We start from the raw sequence: 21,985 nt of genomic DNA, 5'->3' as shown, positions 1-21,985 counted from the left end.
GTAGTTTCCTGTTAGCTTTAAGCTCCTGAGCCAGAATGGTGAGCAGTGGTTAACCTCTAGTTCCTGTGGAATGTTTACCTACTTTTGCCAGTCTGAATAAGGAAACCCCACTTTGTGTTTGCTGCTGTTTTGATACCAGATCCTCTCACCTGAGTTACCCTCTTAAATTATTGGGGTTCTTTTAGAGCCCAGGTTCCTCAAGATGGTCTAATTCAAAATTACAAGACATAAGATCCATAGTGATTCGGTAATTTAGATTCCAAGTTGGCTTGCCCGTGGAAGACCAAGGGCAGTGGTTCAGGGGGCTTATTCTGGCTGGAGGTCTGTAACCAGTGGTGTTCTATAGGGATTGGTGCCAGAGCCAGCCTCAAAATGATGTAGATGGGTGGGTTAGCAAAATTTCCAGATGAATTGAAGAATAGTCCTGATGGAGGATTTTCCCCCTCCCACCTTATCTTTCCCCTTTCCAGTCTTGAAGAAAGGTCTCACCCCCTAACTTATAGAGTCCCCTATTACTACTGCCTTCCTCCTTTCCCAACCCAGTCTCTGTGCCAGAGGCATGACCACTGTCGCTCCCCTCCCCAACAGTACTCAAACAGGAGTTCTTATTGTTAAGTGGGACAGACGCAGGAGTACTCCTTAGTATCTGACTCCTGCCCTTCCATCTCCTGATTGTTACCCACTTATCTGTCTCCCGAGGCCTCGGTGTGACTATTTGCCTATAGCTCTTCTCTATCGCCTCCTCACTTTCCCTGACCATAGAACCTTAGAACCATAGAACACTAAAGCACAGAAACAGGCCCTTCTGCCCTTCTTGGCTGTGCCGAACCATTTTTCTGCCTAGTCCCACTGACCTGCACCTGGACCATATCCCTCCAAACCCCTCTCATCCATATACCTGTCCAAGTTTTTCTTAAATGTTAAAAGTGAGCCCACATTTACCACTTCATCTGGCAGTTCCTTCCACACTCCCACCACTCTCTGTGTGAACAAGCCCCCCCCCCCCCCCAATGTTCCCTTTAAACTTCTCCGCCTTCACCCTTAACCCATGTCCTTTGGTTTTTTTCTCCCCTATAGCCTCAGTGGAAAAAGCCTGCTTGCATTCATTCTATCTATACCCATCATAATTTTATACACCTCCATCAAATCACCCCTCATTCTCCTACGCTCCAGGAATAAAGTCCTAACGTATACAACCTTTCTCTGTAACTCAGTTTCTAAAGTCCCGGCAACATCCTTGTAAACCTTCTCTGCACTCTTTCAACCTTATTATTATCCTTCCTGTAATTAGGTGATCAAAACTGCACACAATACTCCGAATTAGGCCTCACCAATGTCTTACACAACCTCACCATTACATTCCAACTCGTATACTCAATACTTCGATTTATAAAGGCCAATGTACCAAAAGCTCTCTTTACAACCCTATCTACTTGTGACGCCACTTTTAGGGATTTATGTCTCTGTACTCCCAGATCCATCCGTTCTACTGCACTCCTCAGTGTCCTACCATTTACCTTGTATGTTCTACCTTGGTTTGACCTTCCGAAGTGCAATACCTCACACTTGTCCGCGTTAAACTCCATCTGCCATTTTTCAGCCCATTCCTCCAACTGGTCCAAATCCCTTTGCAAGCTTTGAAAACCTTCCTCACTGTCCACTGCACCTCTAGTCTTTGTATCATCAGCAAATATGCTGATCCAATTTGCCACATTATCATCCAGATCATTGATATAGATGACAATCCTAATCTGATGAAAAACGGACGTGGGAGCACGGAGGAACATCTGGAAATCTCCAGGAAGGCCTTTTTCGTTGCTGCTGCTGTGAGGTCCGGCTCTCTGCGGAGAAGAACAGGTCCCCAGTCCTCGGGGTCACGTTGCTGGTGGCCATTTTGGCAGGGGCATCTTAATGCGCTCGGCAGAGGATGGTGCTCGGAGAAGCTGTGCCGGAGGGGATGGTCGGAGGCTCGGAGCTTCGACGGACTTGGAGTCCGCTGCGGTCGGGGTGCTGGGGAGCAGTCTGCGAGGCTGGGTCCGACGGAGCTTTCATTGTGTGCTGCGTCTGCGAGGCTGTGTCCGGCGGCACCTTGGAAGTCCATAGCAGGGGTATTCCCTTCTGCCGCCTGCATGGGATGACGAGTCTATTGGGATCCTGAGGACTTGTGGAAACTGTGTGGTGATTTCTTTTGAACTTACAGTCTTTTAACATCTGTGGACTATTTTTACTGTGCCCATGGTCTTTTTTTTTAATCAATTATGCTATTGTTTGCACTGTTGTAACTATATGTTGTACCTATGTGGTTTTGTGCAGGTCTTGTAGCTTTAGATTTTGGTTTGTTGGGTGTTAGAGTTGGTCTCCTGACTTGGTGTATCTGGGTAGTCTTGTTTTGTCTGGTGGATTTGGAGCTCCTTTCCGGGGAACACGCTAAAATGGTAGCACAATATTAATACACAGAAGCCTCTCCGGACTCTGGATTGGGGATTGCCAAATGTTATGTGGATTTTCTGGTGTAGTTTGTTTTGTCATGTGCTTTTGTGATATCATTCTGGAGGAACATTGTCTCATTTTTTAACTGCATTGCATTTGTGGTTTCCAAATGTCAATGAACTGAACTGAACTGAAATAACAATGTACCCAGCACTGATCCCTGTGGCACACCACTAGTCACAGGCCTCCACTCAGAGTAGCGATCCTCCACTACCATTCTCTGGTTTCTTCCATTGAGCCAATGTCTAATCCAATTTACTACCTCTCCATATATACCTAGCGACTGAATCTTCCTAACTAACCTCCCATGCGGGACCTTGTCAAAGGCCTTACTGAAGTCCATGTATACAACATCCACTGCCTTCCCTTCATCCACTTTCCTTGTAACTTCCTCGAAAAACTCTAATAGATTGGTTAAACATGACCTACCACACACAAAGCCATGCTAACGTTTTCTAACAAGTCCCTGTCTATCCAAATACTTGTAGATCCTATCTCTTAGTATTCCTTCCAATAATTTACATATTACCAATGTCAAACTTACCGGCCTATAATTTCCTGGCTTACTTTTTGAGCCTCTTTCAAACAACGGAACTACATGAGCTATCCTCCAATCCTCTGGCACCTAACCCGTGGATATCGCCATTTTAAATATTTCTGCCAGGGCCCTTGCAATTTCGACACTAGTCTCCTTCAAGGTCTGAGGGAATACCCTGTCAGTTCCTGGGGATTTATCTACTCTGATTTGCCTTAAGACAGCAAGCACCTCCTCCTCTTTAGTCTGTATAAGTTCCATGACCTCCCTACTTGTTTGCCTTGTTTCCATAGACTCCATTCCAGTTTCCTTAGTAAATACAGATGCAAAAAACCCATTTAATATCACTCCCATTTCTTTTGGTTCCATACATGGCCGACCACTCTGATCTTCAAGAGGACCAATTTTATCCCTTACTATCCTTTTGCTCTTAACATACCTGCAGAAGCTCTTAGGATTATCCTTCACCCTGACTGCCAAAGCAACCTCATGTCTTTTAGCCCTCCTGATTTCTTTCTTCAGTATTTTCTTACTCTTTTTATACTCCTCAAGCATCTTATTTCCTCCCTGTTGCCTATACATGTTATACATCTCTCTCTTCTTTATCAGAGTTCCAATATCCCTCGAGAAACAAGGTTCCTTAATCTTATTCATTTTGCCTTTAACCCTGACAGGAACATACAAACTCTGCACTCTCAAAATTTCTACTTTGAAGGCCTCCCACTTACCAATCACATCCTTGCCAGAGAACAACCTGTCCCAATCTACACTTTTTAGATCCCTTCTCATTTCTTCAAATTTGGCCTTTTTCCAGTTTAGAACTTCAACCCGAGGACCAGATCTATCTTTATCCATGACTTCAGAAAGGTCCCACATGGGAGGTTAGTTAGGAAGATTCAGTCACTAGGTATACATGGAAAGGTAGTAAATTGGATTAGACATTGGCTCAGTGGAAGAAGCCAGAGAATGGTAGTGGAGGATTGCTACTCTGAGTGGAAGCCTGTGACAAGTGGTGTGCCACAGGGATCAATGCTGGGTCCATTGTTATTTGTCATCTATATCAATGATCTGGATGATAATGTGGCAAATTGGATCAGCAAATTTGCTGATGATACAAAGATTGGAGGTGTAGTGGACAGTGAGGAAGGTTTTCAAAGCTCGCAGAGGGATTTGGACCAGTTGGAGGAATGGGCTGAAAAATGGCAGATGGAGTTTAATGCAGACAAGTGCAAGAGGTATTGCACTTTGGAAGGTCAAACCAAGGTAGAAAATACAAGGTAAATGGTAGGACATTGAGGAGTGCAGTAGAACAGAGGGATCTGGGAGTACAGATACATAATTCCCTAAAAGTGGCGTCACAAGTAGATAGGATTGTAAAGAAAGCTTTTGGTACATTGGCCTTTATAAATCAAAGTATTGAGTATAAGAGTTGGAATGTAATGGTGAGGTTGTATAAGACATTGGTGAGACAGAATTTGGAGTATTGTGTGCAGTTTTGGTCACCTAATTACAGGAAGGATATTAATAAGGTTGAAAGAGTGCAGAGAAACTTTACAAGGATGTTGCCGGGACTTGAGAAACTGAGTTACAGAGAAAGGTTGAATAGGTTAGGACTTTATTCCCTGGAGCGTAGGAGAATGAGGGGTGATTTGATAGAGGTGTATAAAATTATGATGGGTATAGATAGAGTGAATGCAAGCAGGCTTTTTCCACTAAGGCTAGGGGCAGAAAAAAAATAGAGGTCAAGGGTTAAGGGTGAAGGAGGAAAAGTTTAAAGGGAACATTAAGGGGGGCTTCTTCACGCAGAGAGTGGTGGGAGTGTGAAATGAGCTACCAGATGAAGTGGTGAATGCGGGCTCACTTTTAACATTTAAGAAAAACTTGGACAGGTATATGGATGAGAGGGGTTTGGAGGGATATGGTCCAGGTGCAGGTCAGTGGGACTAGGCAGAAAAATGGTTTGTCACAGCCAAGAAGGGCCAAAAGGCCTGTTTCTGTGCTGTAGTGTTCTATGGTTCTATCAAGTCGAAACTAATGCCGTTATGATCACTGGAACCAAAGTGTTCTCCTACACACACTTCACTTGCCCTAACTAATTTCCTAATAGGAGATCTAATATTGCATTCTCCCTAGTTGGTACATCTATATATTGATTTAGAAAACTTTCCTGAACACATTTTACAAACTCTAACCCATCTAGACCTTTAACAGTTTGGGAGCCCCAATCAATGTGTGGAAAATTAAAATCTCCTACAATCACAACTTTCTGTCTCCTGCAGTTGTCTGCTATCTCTCTGCAGATTTGTTCCTCCAATTCTCACTGACTATTGGGTGGTCTATAATACAACCCTATTAATGTGGTCATAGCTTTCCTGTTTCTCAGCTCCACCCATATGGCCTCAGTAGACAAGCCCACTAATCTGTCCTGCCGAAGCACTGCTGTAATATTTTCCCTGACTAGCAATGCCACCCCCCCCCCCCCCCACCCTTCATCCCTCTGCCTCTATCACGTCTGAAACATCGGAACCCTGGAACATTGAGCTGCCAGTCCTGCCCCTCCTGTAGCCAAGTTTCAGTAATGGCCATGATGTCATAATTCCACGTGTCAATCCAGGCCCTCAGCTCATCTGCCTTTCCCACAATACTCCTTGCATTGAAATATACGCACCTCAGAAAATTATTACCATCACAGACAACCTTACTATTTATGACTTTGCATGAACTATTAACATCATTTATTTTTACTCCTGTTCCACTATCTACTCTGGCACTCTGGTTCCCATCCCCCTGCAAATCTAGTTTAAACCCTCCCCAATAACACTAGCAAACCTCCCTGCAAGTATATTGGTCCCCTTGTAGTTCAGGTGTAACCTGTCTCTCGTGTACAGGTCCCACCTGCCCCAGAAGAGGTCCCAATGATCTAGAAATCTGAAACCCTACCCCCTACACCAGTTTCTCAGCCACGTGTTCATCTGCCAGAGCTTCCTATTCTTACCCTCACTGGCATGTGGCACAGGCAGCAATCCGGAGATTACTACCCTCGAAGTCCTGTTTTTCAACTTCCTACCAAGCTCTCTGTATCACTCTTCAGGACCTCCTGACTCTTTCTACCTATGTCATTGGTACCGATGTATACCACGACATCTGGCTGATCACCCTCCCACTTCAGAATGCTGTGCACGCGATCAGAGACATCCCTGACCCTGGCACCTGGGAGGCATCAAACCATCTGGGAGTCTGTATCACGACCACAGAATCTCCTGTCTGTACCCCTGACTATGGAGTCCCCTATCACTACTGCTCTCCTCTTCTTCCTCCCTCCCTTCTGCACTGCAGAGCCAGACTCAGTGCCAGAGATCCTCCTCACCTGTTCTGAATGGATGCCTCTCTACTCTGCGGCTGTGCCCTCTGGCCCTTGACTCACCCACTATAGGAAACATCTCCTTCATATCCACATCTAGGGCTTTCGATACTTGATACCCCCACCCGTTCTTCTGAACTGTGTGTATAGGCCCAGAGCCATCAAACACTATGTGGGGTAAGTTTTGTTCTTACAGATTACGAGTGGCAGGTCATTGGTGTAGTACTGGGTGCATTTCTAATTGTGGCACCTGTAGCTCAGCAGACACATGAATATCCAGGGAAGGGGGCGGGGTGGGGGATCACGTACAGGCTGAAGAGACTTAATGTATTGTGTGTTCAGCACGGAGATGGTGTAGTACTGTTCTATGTTCTGAAAATCAGATTAAGTAACAAATGTTGCAACACCCGATGTTTCAAGGATTATGAGATATTTTTCTTCTGAAATCTGGTGATTATTCCTTTTTAAATCTATTTTTATGTTCTATTGCACATAGTCTTTTCTAATGTTAAACCACAGAATTCCAAGAACTTGTATTGGCTCACTTTTGAATATGGAAGCATTGTTAACAATTTGTAATCAGCATTGAGCTTATTTAGAGATACAGTGTGGAACAGGCCTTCCGGGCCAATGAGCAGCAACCCGCCCATTCAATCCGAGCCTAGTCGCACGGCAAATTACAGTGACTGATTAACCTACTAACCAGTATACATTTGGATTGAGAGAGGGAACCAGAACAGCCAGAGGAAACATACAAACCCCTTAAAGACGGTTTTGGTTTTGGAATTGAAATTCAAACTTCGATGCCCCGAGCTTTGACAGCGTCGAGCTGCCCATTATGGTACGGAGGCACCTCTTCATTGTAGAACCTCATGCAAGGAAGGATACTAGTTTCCAGTAGCAAAATAACACTTGTATTGTCATGCTGACCACAGTGCTTACCTAATTGTAATACCTACCATTACAGTGGCAGTTCCTCTGCCACTTTTGATTTCATTTTCAGCCCAATTACAGGCATATGACCTAACCCGTATGTCTTTAGAGCGCAGGAGGAAACCGGGACATCTGATGGAAAACCATGCAGTCACAGGGAAAACGTACAAACTCCTTACAGGCAGCGGTAATAATTGAATCTGGGTTGCTGGCGCTGTAATAAATAACACTAATTCCTATGCTACCATGCCACCCCCAAATTCTGACAGCTTTCCTAGTAAATAATCAGTTGAGCTGCCAATCGAAAGTGCTAATCATACACACGAGATTTTGCAGATGCTGGAAATTCAGAGCAACACCCAACACTGGAAGAGCTAGGTAGGTCAGGCAGCATCTATGGAAATTAATTAACAGTCAATGTTTCAGGCTGAGAGCTGATAAAGGATCTTGGTCTGAAATGTTAACTGTTTATCCCTTTCTCTAGATATTAGCTGACCTGCTGAGTTTCTCCAGTATCTTATGTGTGTTGTGTTGAATTGAAAGTGCTGCTGCCCTGTGTAGAAGTCCTGTTGCTAAATCTTTTAGGCCAAATGATTCCAGTCTTCTTAAGAACAGTGTGTGTTAAACATGTTCTGCTAGCTTGGGTCCTGAGTGCTGGAGATAAAATGAACTCTTCCCAAGGGCTGATTCTCTACCCACAGTAATTAATGGGTTAATGTTCAATTAAATCTTCATTGGAAGAATCTCATTGAAATTTATCAAATATTGAAAGGCCTAGATAAGTGGACGTGGAGAGGATGTTTCCTATAGTGGAGAGTTAAGGGCCAGAGGGCACGGCCTCAGAATAGAGGAATGTCTGTCTAGAACAGATGAGGAGTTCCTTTAGTCAGAGTGTGGTGAATCTGCGGAATTAATTGCCACAGACAGCTGTCAAGTCATTGGGTATATTTAAAGTGGAATCAAGTTCAAGTTTATTGTCACCTGGCTGTTCATTAGTCTCACAGCCTGAGGCAAGAAGCTGTTACCCAGTCTGGCAGTCCTAGTCCTAGTCCTAATGCTCCTGTGCCTTGTTCCTGATGGTAGTGGGTCAGAGAGATTGTAGGATGGGTGGTAGGGATCCTTAATAATGCGTTGGGCCCCCTCATCTACAATATTCCCAATAAATGTCCCAAATAGTGTGGAGTGAGAGCCCGGTGATCCTCTCGCCGGTTTTTACTCTCCTCGATAGGGAACTTATCGGAATGAACCAACTCAGATTCCACGAGGTGTTTTACCCAGTCGTGCATACTGACAAAAAAATGGAGCAAAGTAATTTGTTGTCATTTTACAATAGAGTCTAACCTTTGAAGACTTATTTTCTGAAAGAAATATTTGTGAATTAGCTTAAATGAGGCTAAATGTATTTTAAAGTCTGTGGTAGCTTGGGGTAACATCTGGTCTGACATGTCAGTCCAGCTGTGTGTCCACTTAAATTCTAGCAGAGGATTCTGGTTCTATTGTTTCTGGTTGAACATTCCAAGATCAAACTAGCACTAAGCCGTCCCCTTATTACATATTCAAGCTTATGTCAGCACTGTTGATTTGCATTTGTAGTGGTTACAACTTGTATCCTATTCCTCCAAGTGTCATTAAATAGAATCCCTAAGTAAGCAATACTCTCTAATAATTACTGCAACATGGAAGACAGTTCAGCCCATCAGCATTCCTCATTCCACGCCTACCCTGTGTATCTGCAAGTCATGATCTCATGCACGCCCTTCAACTTCCTCCTTCTTTGCTTCTTCCTTGCAGCATGGGGTGGTTTGCAGTGGTCATTTCCCCACAGTACATCTTCAGGGTGTGGTTGGAGACCAGAGACCCCTCTGCATTACAGAGGGAGTGTGCACATTGTATGCCGACTCTGTTGGGTCAAACCCGGATTCCAGATCTCCATAAGCATACTCCCACAGTGGTTTTATCCATTGTTTTTAAAATGCTTTTGTCATTGGTCCTCATTCCAGAGTCTTGAAAACCAAAATCTAATACTGTAATATTAATCTGTTCACACAGCCGATGTGATTCCAAGTGCTGTACAATGTATAAAGTGCAAACATGAAAATAAAAGGCAAAAAAGATGTTAGTTAAAAGCAAGGTTAAATGGATTTTGAGCTGGTGTTTAAAGTGTCAGCTGAGTCAGCCACCCTTGTAGTTTTAGGTACTGAATTCCCCATTTCTGGAGTGTAGTTCAAAAAAGCTGAGCTGCCAATTATCTTTTGAGAGAAATTGATTAAATTTGAGACCGGCGGAAGTCCTGAGAGCTCGAGCAGAATTATAAAGCGAAGTGATTCTGGGATGTAGTCCAGTCCTGGAGCATTGAGACTTTTTTAAAAACAAGTAAGAGAACTTTTAAAATCAATTCTAAAAGATGCAGGAAGTCAATGCAGAGTAGCTAGAACGGGAGTAATGTGTTCTGGTTTTGGTTAAAAGTTTAACAGCAGCGTTCTGAATGAGTTAGTTTGTCAATAGATTGCTTTGGAAGTCCAGTTAAAAGTGCACTGTAATAATCTAGTCTATTCGGTATAAAAGCACGAATAGGCTTATCAGCATCATTACATGACAGAAACAGATGTACCTTTGTAATATTTATTAATCTGGGTTGACATTGATACTGCAGTAATTAGATCGGTTGTCTTTGGGACATTAAACTAAAACAGTCTGTCTTGGATTGTTTTTGTTTCCCAAGAGCTGGGGAGTTATTCCTGGTGTTCTCGGCGATGCTAATCCCTCACTCAATATTACTAACAAAAATTATCTAGCTATGAATATGTTGCTGCTTATGGGAACCAGTTCTGTGGGAAACTTCCAGAGTTTAGAGCTGTTTTTGTTGAGCAGTAACGAGTGCATCCTCTCCATTGTAAGGAAGTTGTAACTGAAAATGAAAAACTATAGGTCAGCCTGCCCGAATCTGTAAATAACAATTAGTAACTGGGTACCTGGCAAAGAAGTTCAGACAGAGGCAGAGTGAATTCATAAAAGGGCCGCCATGATTGATACAATGCATGAACAGACCCTTGCAACCCAAGTGAGCCACACTACCCAGCCACCAACCTAGCCTAATCACAGGACAATTTAGGTACTAACTGGTACACCTTTGGACTGTGGTAGGAAACCGGAGAACCCAAAGGAAACCCATGCAGTTTACAGAGAGAACGTACAAACTCCTTACAGACGGCTGCCAGAATTGAACACCAAGCTTAACAGTGATCTGTAACAGCGCTTTACTACAGTGGCACCCCATTTTTTGACAAATCTGGATTGTTTTGAAGTTGAAACTAGCTCAATCATTAAGATGAGGTTAATTAAGCCTCAGTCATACATTAATTTTTAATAATGGGCAAAAACCATAGAAATAAAAGCAACACAAAATGCTGGAGGAACTCAGCAGGCCAAGCAGCATCCATGGAAAAGAGTAAACTTGCAGTGCGATAAGTTTTTTTTAAAAAAAGGAAGTGTTTAATAAGAAATCTGGTGGAGGGGGTAGAAGCTGTTCCTGAAATGTTGAGTGTGCGTCTTCAGGCTCCTGTACCTCTTTTCTGCAGCAGTAAGGGGGCATGTCCTGGGTGATGGGGGTCTTTAATGATGGATGACACCTTTTGAAGGTGTCCTTGATGCTGGGGAGACTAATGCCCATGATGGAGCTGGCCGAGTTTACAATTTTCTGCAGTTTTTCTGAATGCAGTGGCCCCTTCATATCAGACAGTGACGCAACTCATTTGAAAGCTCTCCATGCAATATGCAGTTACAGCAAGCATTTGGCACCACAAATTACAACGTGGGCATAATCACAACTAGGTCCTCTATTTCCTCACTTGTAGATCCCAGTCAGTTCAGATTGGCAACATCTCCATAATCATCATTAGCACAGATGCACCACAGGGCTGTGTTCTTAGCCCCCTGCTCCACTCGCTTTACACCTATGACCGTGAGGCTAAGCATAGCTCCAATGCCATATTCAAGTTTACGTTGTCATAGACTGAATCAAAGGTGGTGACGAATCTGGTTGAGTGGTGTCACAACATCATCAGTGAGCAATACCAAGAAGCTGTTTATTGACTTCAGGAATATGAAACCGGAAGTCCATGAGCCATTCTTCATTAGGAGATCAGAGGTGGAGAGGGTCAGCAACTTTAGATTCCTCAGTGTTACACCTGTCCTGGGCCCGGCACAATAGTGCCATTACGAAGAAAGCACAGCAGTGGCTCGCCTTCCTTAGAAGTTTGTGAAGATTCAGCATGACATCTAAAACTTTGATAAACTTAGATGTGTGGTGGAGAGTATATTGACTGGTTGCCTCACAGTCTGGTATCGAAACACCTTGTACAAAAAAGCCTACAGAAAATAGTGGATTCGGCCCAGCCTTTCCCGCCATTGAGCACACTATATGGAGTGCTATCGCATGAAAAAGCATCCATCATCAGGGACCCCACCTCCCAAGCTCTCTCCTCACTGCTGCCATCAGGAAGGATGTACAGGAGCCTCAGGACTCACCACCACCAGGTTCAGGAACAATTATTACCCCTCAATCATTAGACTCTTGAACCAAAGAGGATAACTTCACTCAACTTGAACTGTTCCCGCAACCTAATGGACTCTTCATCTTATGTTCTCTATTTATAGCGTATTATTATTTTTTAAAATTTGGATAATTTGTGGTCTTTTGCACATAGATTGACTGTCCTTTTGTGTGCGGTCTTCCATTGATTCTATTGTGTATCTTCTATAAATGCCCGCAAGGAAATGAATCTCAGGGTTATGTATGGTGGCATGTCTATAATTTGATAAATTTACTGTGAATGTTAGTTGAATGTTTCATCCCGGTGAAGTTTCTTGCTTTGTCACTTGTTTTCTCCTGCCCTACTGCAGTGATATCCTTGATGGGTGCTGTGTTTTTAGCTGCTGTTTTGCCTTTTCAAGAGGATTGCTAAAACCTTTAATTTTTCCCTTGCAGAAAACAAGATGGTGGACCGCTTGGCAAACAGTGAGGCAAATGCTCGGCGCATTGGCATGGTGGAGAGCTGCTTCGGAGCAGCTGGACAGCCCCTAACCATACCAGGTCGGGTACTCATAGGTGAGGGAGTTCTTACAAAGCTTTGTCGGAAGAAGCCAAAAGCCAGGCAGTTTTTCTTGTTCAACGACATCCTTGTCTATGGTAATATTGTCATCCAAAAGAAGAGATATAACAAGCAGCATATTATTCCTTTGGAAAACGTTACCATTGATTCCATTGAAGATGATGGTGATCTGCGTAATGGCTGGCTCATTAAAACTCCAACCAAATCCTTTGCTGTCTATGCTGCTACGGCTACTGAGAAATCAGAGTGGATGAATCACATCAATAAGTGTGTCACAGATTTGCTGTCAAAAAGTGGAAAAGTGCCCAATAGTGAGCATGCCGCGGTCTGGGTTCCCGATTCCGAGGCAAATATATGCATGCGTTGTCAGAAAGTCAAATTCACCCCAGTCAGCCGTCGACATCACTGCCGCAAATGTGGATTTGTTGTGTGTGGGCCTTGTTCAGAAAAAAGATTCCTTCTGCCCAGCCAGTCTTCCAAACCAGTGCGTGTGTGCTCTTTCTGTTTTGATATGCTTTCCTCTGGACAACTGACTGCAACTCTCCCAAATCGTTCTGAGTTTTACCGCGGATCCCTTCAGTCCCCTAGAAGTATATCTGATGAAGACGACGATGATGACAGCAGCGATTGAAAGTGAAATATTGGCTTTGGTATTTAAGTAAAACTGTTTTTGAGGTCTGTTAGCTTCCCTCAATGACTTCTGACTTTAGCCATAAACTATACCTGCTAACCTTAAAAGAAAACTTGTGCCTAAAAAACTTCAATATACTAATGATATTTGCTCTTCTGCAGGGATGCATTGCTGACCGCAAATCAAAATTCGTAGGCTGGTTGTAACCATGATCTCTCTAGTTAATTGATTTGCTTACAGTATGTAGAGAATAAATATGTCATATTCCTTGTGGTTTGTATTCTGTTGTATTTTCCCTCAAGTTTGAAATGAAATATTTTGTCAATAAAAAGCCCTTGAATACTGCAAGTTTGAAATTAAATAGCTCATAAATTAAAAAAAACTTTAAAACTGCTCTGAAACAATTTCAGAGGAGTTTGAAATTTGATACAATTGGAATAGGATGTCCAGCAGATTTGTTAAACCAGGTATCATTGACTCTTGTTTTAATATTGTCCAGTTTTTACACACACAAGGATCTTGGCGCTTAGTAGTTGTAGTGTGATTCATTATATCGTACTGCAGTGGAAATAAGTGACTAAGTGATGAATAAAAGGGGAAGAAGAGCTTATCTTCACATTGTGCACTTCAAACTGAGACCCAAAAAAGGGAGGTGTTTGTTGAAAATTATTTCTCCCTTCAAAGAAAGTCACCTGTTCCTCGTAGTTTAAAAAAAACACATTTTAAAGAGCTCAATTGGAAATGGTGAGAGAATTTACAGACTGCTTTTTTCAAGTAATTACAAAACCATTTCATTAAATGTCACTAAGTAATTTTCATACAATTACTTTTGAAAATTAATGTTTTAATATTTGATCTTCAATGTTTATTGAATGTTTTTGTTGTAGATACATTTTAAATTAAACTTTTACTCAAGAAACAATTTATAATGTTCTAGTTCACATTAACAAGATTGCTTCTGTGCGCTTGATTTTGCCAGTTGCTCCTGTGCACTTGAGTTTATTAATTTCTTGAAGGCTTGTTATTATTTAGAATGGGAGGAGGGTTAAAAATTGACTAAACATTGGCTCTTAGTTTGCAGAGTTTTTTCACTTCGTCAATCTCCCTGCATTGTTCCTTTGGCACATTTAGCTGATACTTTGATTTATGTTTGAGCAAAAGTGAATTAATGAACGATGTTGCCTCTCTGTACTGACTAGCTGAAAAACAAAATAGGAAAATGGGAAATTCACTGACCATCTTCTGTTTTCAGGAACAAACGGTTTGTCATGGTCACTTTTATAATCACAAATTTGAGTATCAGTGTGATCCTGGTGTGTGTGTCATACAGTTAACTGAAATGCTCATTGTTGGATTAAACCTCATTAAATTTGAGGGCTTTTAAGGATTTCACTTCAAACATTGATTTGTAAGGTTATGGACTGATCTTGCTACTGGTAAGATTAATCCCAAGGCAAAAAAGCTAAGAGTGTCAAGTACGTGACTGCGAGCTGCATACGGTGGAAATCTAAAAAAGTGTTAAAATTTGCAATTTTAGCACCTCAGGCAGCAGCTCTGAAGAAATTTGTGCTTTGAGTTGATAACTTTCATTAGAACTGATGGAAATTACCAGGGTGGAATGTTAATTTTCTTTCTCTGTAAAGAGATGCCGACAGTTTTTCTGGTGTGTTGTGTTTTCTTTATTTTATGTGAGCAATTTGATATGGTTCGTGGTTGAGTAATTGGTCAATCTGAAATTGACAGTTTCTTCAGAGAATGTGATTTGTCTTGATGTAACAGTAACACAAAAAAAAATCTGTTCTTTCACTTTTGATTATTGTAAACAAATTAATTTTTAAAGTAGCCAAAATGAAATTTATAGTGCTGTCATATTCATAATGTTTGTGTAACGTATGATGCAAGTTTGATAAATGGCTTGTTCAGTAGAAAATCTACACTTTTTCTTTCCCCAGAAAAACTAACTAATTGTAGCTGACTTAATGAGAGAAAACATTTGTTACAAAAGACAATGATAGTGATAGCAGGGTTCCATTTAATCTCCCAATGTAATTCATACAATACTCTGGTTTGTGTTCAGTGACCTAGATATAGTGAGGTCACTATCCACTGTGATACTGCGGCTTTCTTTATGGTCATATCCAGAGTGCACCTAAACATCATGTCAAATCTGTTCAGACCTTATCCATCCTTTCATCTCTGACCAAACCAACCTCGTGATTCACATTTCTGACCACTGCTAAACCACTTGTGTTTACGCCTGCTGATTAGACCTTGGGTTGGGGTTTATGGGTTTGGTGATAATTGATTATATTTGTAGCTGGCTGTTGTGAGGAAAAGAAAACGAACAGTATACTCAATTCTTGTGTGCTGGCATGTGCTGAATTCTTGTTTGCTGAAAGATGAAACCTGCCAAGTGCAATTTTTTATGGTTAGGATTAAATTCCTCTAAGTTCCTTTGCCATTACAAAGCTGGGCATATTCCCCTCGTGTTTGTGTTGAACTAATGTGGCATAACATTGATTTAATGTTCAACTGCCCTGTTTTCCTTCCCTTTGTATCTAGTCCATAATAATGCAAAGAATTTTTAAAAATATTCCAACTATTCTCTTTTGACACTGCATCACAAGCATTGTATGATCTGCCATTCAATTGGCTCCTCTTTTAATTGTCTCTGTATTTAACTATACAAATGTGCCTTATTGGGCTTAAATGGGTATATATATCGTGGCTGGACATGAGACAATTTGTTCTTGAATGAGATTGATCCTATTACACTAACTCTCTCTACATCTGTAAAATGCAGAAATAATCATGCACTGAAAATCTTTACTCAGCATGTTCCGATATTTCAGCAGGTGCTTGTGAACTACGTTGCAATGTAGTTCTTGGTGCCTCTGCATTTGTGGCTGCCTTTTGGTGCTCAAGTCTTAATGTGGCACAACTGCACGTCAGCTGAACTTCTAAAGTTCTGCAATTCTGAGAAACAACTTTGTTAGTTGTTTATGGTGGCTCAGCAAGTGAATTCTGTGGATCTATAGACAAAGTTCTTTGTATCTTTTGTACAACTCTTAACGTTCCTTATTGATAAAAACTTGTTACTTCCAGCTACAGTCATCTATTGATTAAACTTTGCAGCAATGAAATATGTCCTCAAACTGAAGTATGAAAATCTTGGTTTCTTAAGCTAACTTTCTCAGGAAAAATCAGTGCTCAAAGGGTATTTGAGTATTTTAAGATTTATAAAAAAATGAACTTGATTTCGGTTGTCTCTTTTGGCTTCTGGCTTACAGATTTGATCTAGAAATTGCTTTAAAATTATTTTGTCAAGCTCTCCTTTTGTATAATATACTTTTTCTCCCCAAGTTTGGCACTTTATTTTTGCTGACAGCAAATTTGTATCTTCAGTAAAGATCTTATAAGTATAAATGTGATGTTTTGTGATTTGAAGTTGTTTCTTGCATCTGTCGAAGCTGAGGTTTGCACTATACTGCACTGAGTTGGAAGGTTTCAATGACATCTCTCAACTTTTTAAATACAGTATGAACAACTTAATTACGGTTTAATGATCAAAGAACCTATTCCTTTTTGGATTGTATATGTTGGTGTGGAATGCCTCCAGTTCCTCATTTTCCAGGTTCCAAGTTTAGAGATTTTACTGTTTATTCTTGGTGATGTCTAAACAATATGAAAGGGCTCAGTATTTTGTAACAGATATATATTTTGTTACATAATATATTGTATTGCTTAACTAAAATTTATTGGATATCAGACACTAATACCAAATTGTTAAAGTAGGATGCATATTAAACTGCATCTAAAATTGCCCATCTTCATATCTTTTCAATTGTTTCTAGTGTCTTGGTACTCTAAGGTAGCAGTGTTTCCAGTTGTACAGTTAACCCAGGACTTTTACTGTCTTTCTTAGAATCATTCCTTTTTTACTTATTCTGCAGTGCAAGGCAATATGTAACCTGCTCCATCACACTTGAGTTCTGAGAATGAAAATTATTTCCATTGCAAATCATTGGGGGGGTGGGGGGGGGGAACAAATGTACCCATGTTGGTTAGGAAATCTGTCTTTAAATTTGTCTTCTTAAATGTAACTAATAAACTGATTATAATATTTGTGTATTAGACTTGCTAATTTCTTGCTGCAAACCTGAAACACACATTCTGCATTTTCTTTCTATGTTCAACAATGCAAAAGCATTTGCAATTGAAATTATTACCCTAATGGATTTTCCAGGACATCGGAGCAGAATTAGGCCATTCAGCTCATCAAGTCTGCTCCACCATTCCATCATGGCTGTTTTATAATCCCTCTCGACACCATTCTCCTGTCTTCTCCCCTAATACTGCACATTAAATGTACCCAATGATTTGGCCTCAACAGCTGTTTGTGATGATGAATTCCACAGTTTCACTGCCCTCTGGATAAAGACATTCCTCCTCATCTCTGTTCTAAAGAGATGTCCTTGTATTCTGAGTCTGTGCCCTCTGATCCTAGACTTCTTCACTATAGGAAACTTCCTCTCCACATCCACCCTGTCTAGGTCTTTTAATGTTCAACAGATTTCAGTGAGATCTCTGAGATTGGTTTGCTTTGCTCAGTCATTTTATGTTAATAATTTAAATAGAATTTGGATGAACTCTGAAATGAGTGTTTTGTGAAATTGATGGGTGTGTTTCTAGTTCACTATCAGATTTATAATGGACAATGAATCCATGAACACTACCTCACTTTTTACTTTTTGTGATAATAGTTTTATATAGTATTTATAGATTTTATTATTATGTATTGCAATGTACTCCTGCCACAAAACAACAAATTTCACAGATGTCAGTGATATTAAACCTGATTCTGATTCACTAATTCAACAATCATTGCCTTCAACGTGGCTGCATCCATCAGTAAGGACCCCCGTCACCCAAGACATGCCCTCTTCTCATTGCTACCATCAGGGAGGTGGTACAGGAGCCTGAAGACACATTCAACTTCTTCCCCTCTGCCATCAGATTTCTAAATGGACAATGAACCCATGAACACAACCTCACTTTTTTTTGGGTCTTTTAGCACAAATTAAATTTGTATAGTTATATATTACAATATACTGCTGATTCAAAACAGCATATTTCATAACATATACCAGTGATATTAAACCTGAATATGACCCCTCCAGCACCACCACCTCCATTTGGCAGAACAGGTCTTCACCTTCAACAATTTTCCTTCAGCTCCTGCCACTTTCTCCTGACTTGGGGTAACCATGGGCACCCGAATGGACCCCAGCTATGCCTGCCTCTTCATTGGCTAAGAAGAACTGTCCATGTTCCAAATCTTCCCTGTTACTGCCCCTAACTGTTCCTCTGCTGTCTGATGCACCCATGTTGAGCTTGTCAATCTCACCACCTTTGCCTCCAACTTTGACCCTGCCCTTAAATTCACTTGGTGTGTCTCTCTCTCTCTCTCTCTCTCTCTCTCTCTCTCCCTCCCTCCCTCTCTCCCCCCTCTCTCTCTCTCCCTCTCCCTCTCCCCCCCATTACTGGACACAAACTGCCAACCGACATCTTTTATAAACCTACTGATTCCCACTGCTATCTTGACTAAACCTCTTCCCACCCCATTTCCTGTAAAATTGCTATTCCCCTTTCCTCAGTTTCTTCACCTCCGCCACATCAGGTCATGGCTTTTCGTTCCAGGGCATCTGATATGTTCTCTTTGAAGAACCATGTTTCCCTTCCTCCATTATTGATGCCCTCACCTGCATCTCCTCAATTTCCTGAACATCCTCACTCTCTACATCTTCCTGCCACCTTAAGAATAGTGTTCCTCTTGTCTTTACCTACCACCCCATGAGCCTCCACGTTCAACACATTATGCTCTGCAACTTCTGCCATCCCCAAAGGGATCCTACCACCAATATCATCTTCACCTGCACCCTTCTCTCCCCTTGCTGCAGGGACTTTGTAATTCCCTTGTCCATTCATCCCTCCCCACTAATCTCCTACCAGGCATTTATCCCTGCAAGTGGCCGAAGTGCTACACCTGCCCATTTACCTCCCCCCTCGCCTCCATTTAGGGCCCCAACACTTCACCTGCAAATTGGCTGGGGTCATCTATTGTGTCTGGTGCTCCCAGTGCAGCCTCTAAATTGGTGCAATCTGTTGTAAATTGGAGATCATTTCATCAAGCACCTCCACTCCATCCACTGAAAGTGAAACTTCCAGGTGGCCAAACATTTTAATTCACATTCCTGCTCCTACATGTCGGTCCATGGACGCCTCTTGTGCCAAGATGAAGCTACTTTTAGGTTGGAGAAGTAACACTTTGTATACTTTCTGGGTAGCCTCCAAGCTGATGGCATAACATTGATTTCTCCTTATGGTAAAAAAAAATCCCATCCCTTCCCTCTATTTCCCACTCTGGCCTCTACCTCTTCTCACCTGCCTATTACCTCTCTCTGGGTCGCCTCTTCCTTCCCTTTCTCCTATGGTCCACTTCTCTCCTATCAGATTCTTTCCTCTCCACCCTGTTACCTTTCCCACCCACCTGGCTTTATCTATCGCCTTCTTGCAATCCTCTTTCCCCTACCCCCACCTTTTTATTCTAGTGCCTCTTCCCTTCCTTTCCAGTCCTGATAAAGGGTCTTGGCCCAAAACGTCGACTGTTTATTAACTTTCACAGATACTTCCTGGGTTCCTCCAGCATTTTGTGTGTGTTGCTTTGGATTTCCAGCATCTGCAGAATTCCTTGTGTTTATAGACAAATAAACTGTTGGGAATGGAAGATTAGGCAGTATCCATGAGTGAGAGTGAATGTGCCCGTTCTGACAAACATTCATATATCTGTGCAATAATCATTTTCATTCAACACTGCCTGACCTGAAAATTCGTGATTAGCATTGCTGCTTTGAGCGAAGATGTGCTTTAGGGACTTAAAAGAAGTTCCATTACTCTGTTCTGATGTGATTGTAAGGGTGTCAAAGGTTATGGGGAGAAGGCAGGAGAATGGGATTGAGAGGGATATAAATCAGCCATGATGGAGCAGTGTCCATGACCCGAATGGCCCAAGTTGCTCCTTCGTCTTATTGTTTAAATTGAAATTAATGAATTTTGTTGCCTTATTCATGTGTACCAACCTTAAATGGGATTGCAGAAATTACTAAAAGTTTTTTTGCAACTGGGAAAGAATAAGGTAAATATGTGCTTATCTGCTGGCAACTTCATGTTTTACTGAAGATTGCGAGCATGCAGAAGGGAGCTTTTGGAAAGGACAGTTTGCAGGGTGGGTTGTGCACACAGGGTACAGTATACTCAATGCTTCTGGTCCCTATTAGCAGAAAACCTGAAATTGTGAAGTGAGTGTTGATAGGATGTTTGATTACTGGGGCTTCTTGTTCCTATTGATACTAAACAGCAACTCAGTGTAATGCATAAATTTAATCAGCCCTGTGTCAAGAGTGGCTTTTATTGCTTTCAACTCTGTTAAAGCAACTCGTCTCCACCCAGATCCCAATGGAGTAGAATGGGAACTATTTCCCATAGGATGAATGGGAAATAGTTCCAATTTTACCATGTGTCCTACAGATCCTCACTCACTAAACTGTGGCATGCTGATGAGATGTATAAATTGCCTTGTTTCATAAAACAGCAGCAGAATTAGGCTATTCAGCCCATCGTCTTCTCCATTCCACCATGGCTAATTTATTATCCCTCTCAATCCCATTCTCCTACCTTCTCAAAGTTCAAATTTATTATCAAAGTGTGAATAGTATATACAACCTTGAGATTCTTCTTCAAGGCCTTCATGAAAACAGAAAAAAAAACAATAGAATTCATCAAAAAAACATGCACACAAGACCGCCACATGTTCAATTTGCAAAAAAAAAAAAGACAAATCATACAAATGGTTTAAAAAAAAGGTATCCAAAACACATGGAATGTGAACTGCAGAATCCCTGGAAGTGAGTAAGCAAAGGTTATCCCTGACTAATCAAGAACCTATCATCCCCTGCTTTAAATGTTCCCAATGTCTTGGCTCTGTGGTCTTCTGTGGCAATGGATTCCCCAGATCCACCACCCTAAAATTCCTCCTGTTCACTGCAGCATTTGAGAGAATGAATATTGCCCTGAACAGCTGTAAAATAACGGCCCTCTGCCAACATGACAATTTTATATTCTATCACACCTGCACAACCCCTTCGGTTTTCCTTGACACACCCATGAAGAAATCTTCAGAGCAAAAAAACATTTTGGCACAGTGCAGGCCTTATGGCACACAATATTCTTAAAGGCACTTTAACCCACTCCAAGATCAGACTAACTGTTGTTTCTCATAGAGCCTTCCATCATCCATGTGCCTAAATCTCTCTAATGCATCTGCTTCTACCATCACATCCAACAAGGTGTTTCACCACTCTATTTAAAAAAAAACTTGTTTTCGACATCCTTCCCTATACTTTAGCCATTTCCACCAGGGAAGAAGTCTCTGGCTATCCACTCAATCTATGCCTCTTATCATCTTGTATGCCTGTATCAAGTCACCTCTCATCCTCCATCATTTGAAAGGGAAAAGCCCTAGCTCAGTCTACGACATGCTCTGTAAGTAGCTTCTGACCAACTGCAACATTGACCATAAAATCCACCTCTAGTGCAGTCGTATAACTTTTAGCCACCTGAAATAAAAAGTCTCATTCATTGCACTTGATCTACTGGGCAGGGATGATCCCTGTCTACCTGTGTACCTCAAGCCAGGAGAGGGATCCGAATCAGAATCAGGTCTAACATCACTGACGTATGTCGTGAAATTTGTTGTATTGCAGCAGCAGTACATTGCAATTGGGTGAATGTGGAGAGGATGTTTCCAATAGTGAGGGAGTCTAAGACTGGAGGGCACAGCCTCAGAATAGAGAGGCGTTCATTTA

At 41.7% G+C, this 21,985-nt stretch overlaps 1 protein-coding gene across 1 annotated transcript in view; it reads left to right on the top strand.

The window, feature by feature from the left end:
* The window catches only part of plekhf2 (pleckstrin homology domain containing, family F (with FYVE domain) member 2), a 57,879-nt gene extending 41,377 nt beyond the window's left edge, over positions 1–16,502 (top strand). Inside the window, exon 2 of the mRNA XM_073073014.1 lies at positions 12,307–16,502. Coding sequence (XP_072929115.1) covers positions 12,315–13,061 — 747 coding nt within the window. The 5' untranslated portion in view covers positions 12,307–12,314 and the 3' untranslated portion in view covers positions 13,062–16,502. The remainder of the gene's footprint in view (positions 1–12,306) is intronic.
* Positions 16,503–21,985: the final 5,483 nt, after the last annotated feature.

Source organism: Hemitrygon akajei, chromosome 1 (assembly GCF_048418815.1).
Source record: "Hemitrygon akajei chromosome 1, sHemAka1.3, whole genome shotgun sequence".
Classification (NCBI taxonomy): Eukaryota; Metazoa; Chordata; class Chondrichthyes; order Myliobatiformes; family Dasyatidae; genus Hemitrygon; species Hemitrygon akajei.
Note: the sequence above shows the minus strand (reverse complement) of the source record. Positions and strands in the feature narration are given on the sequence as shown.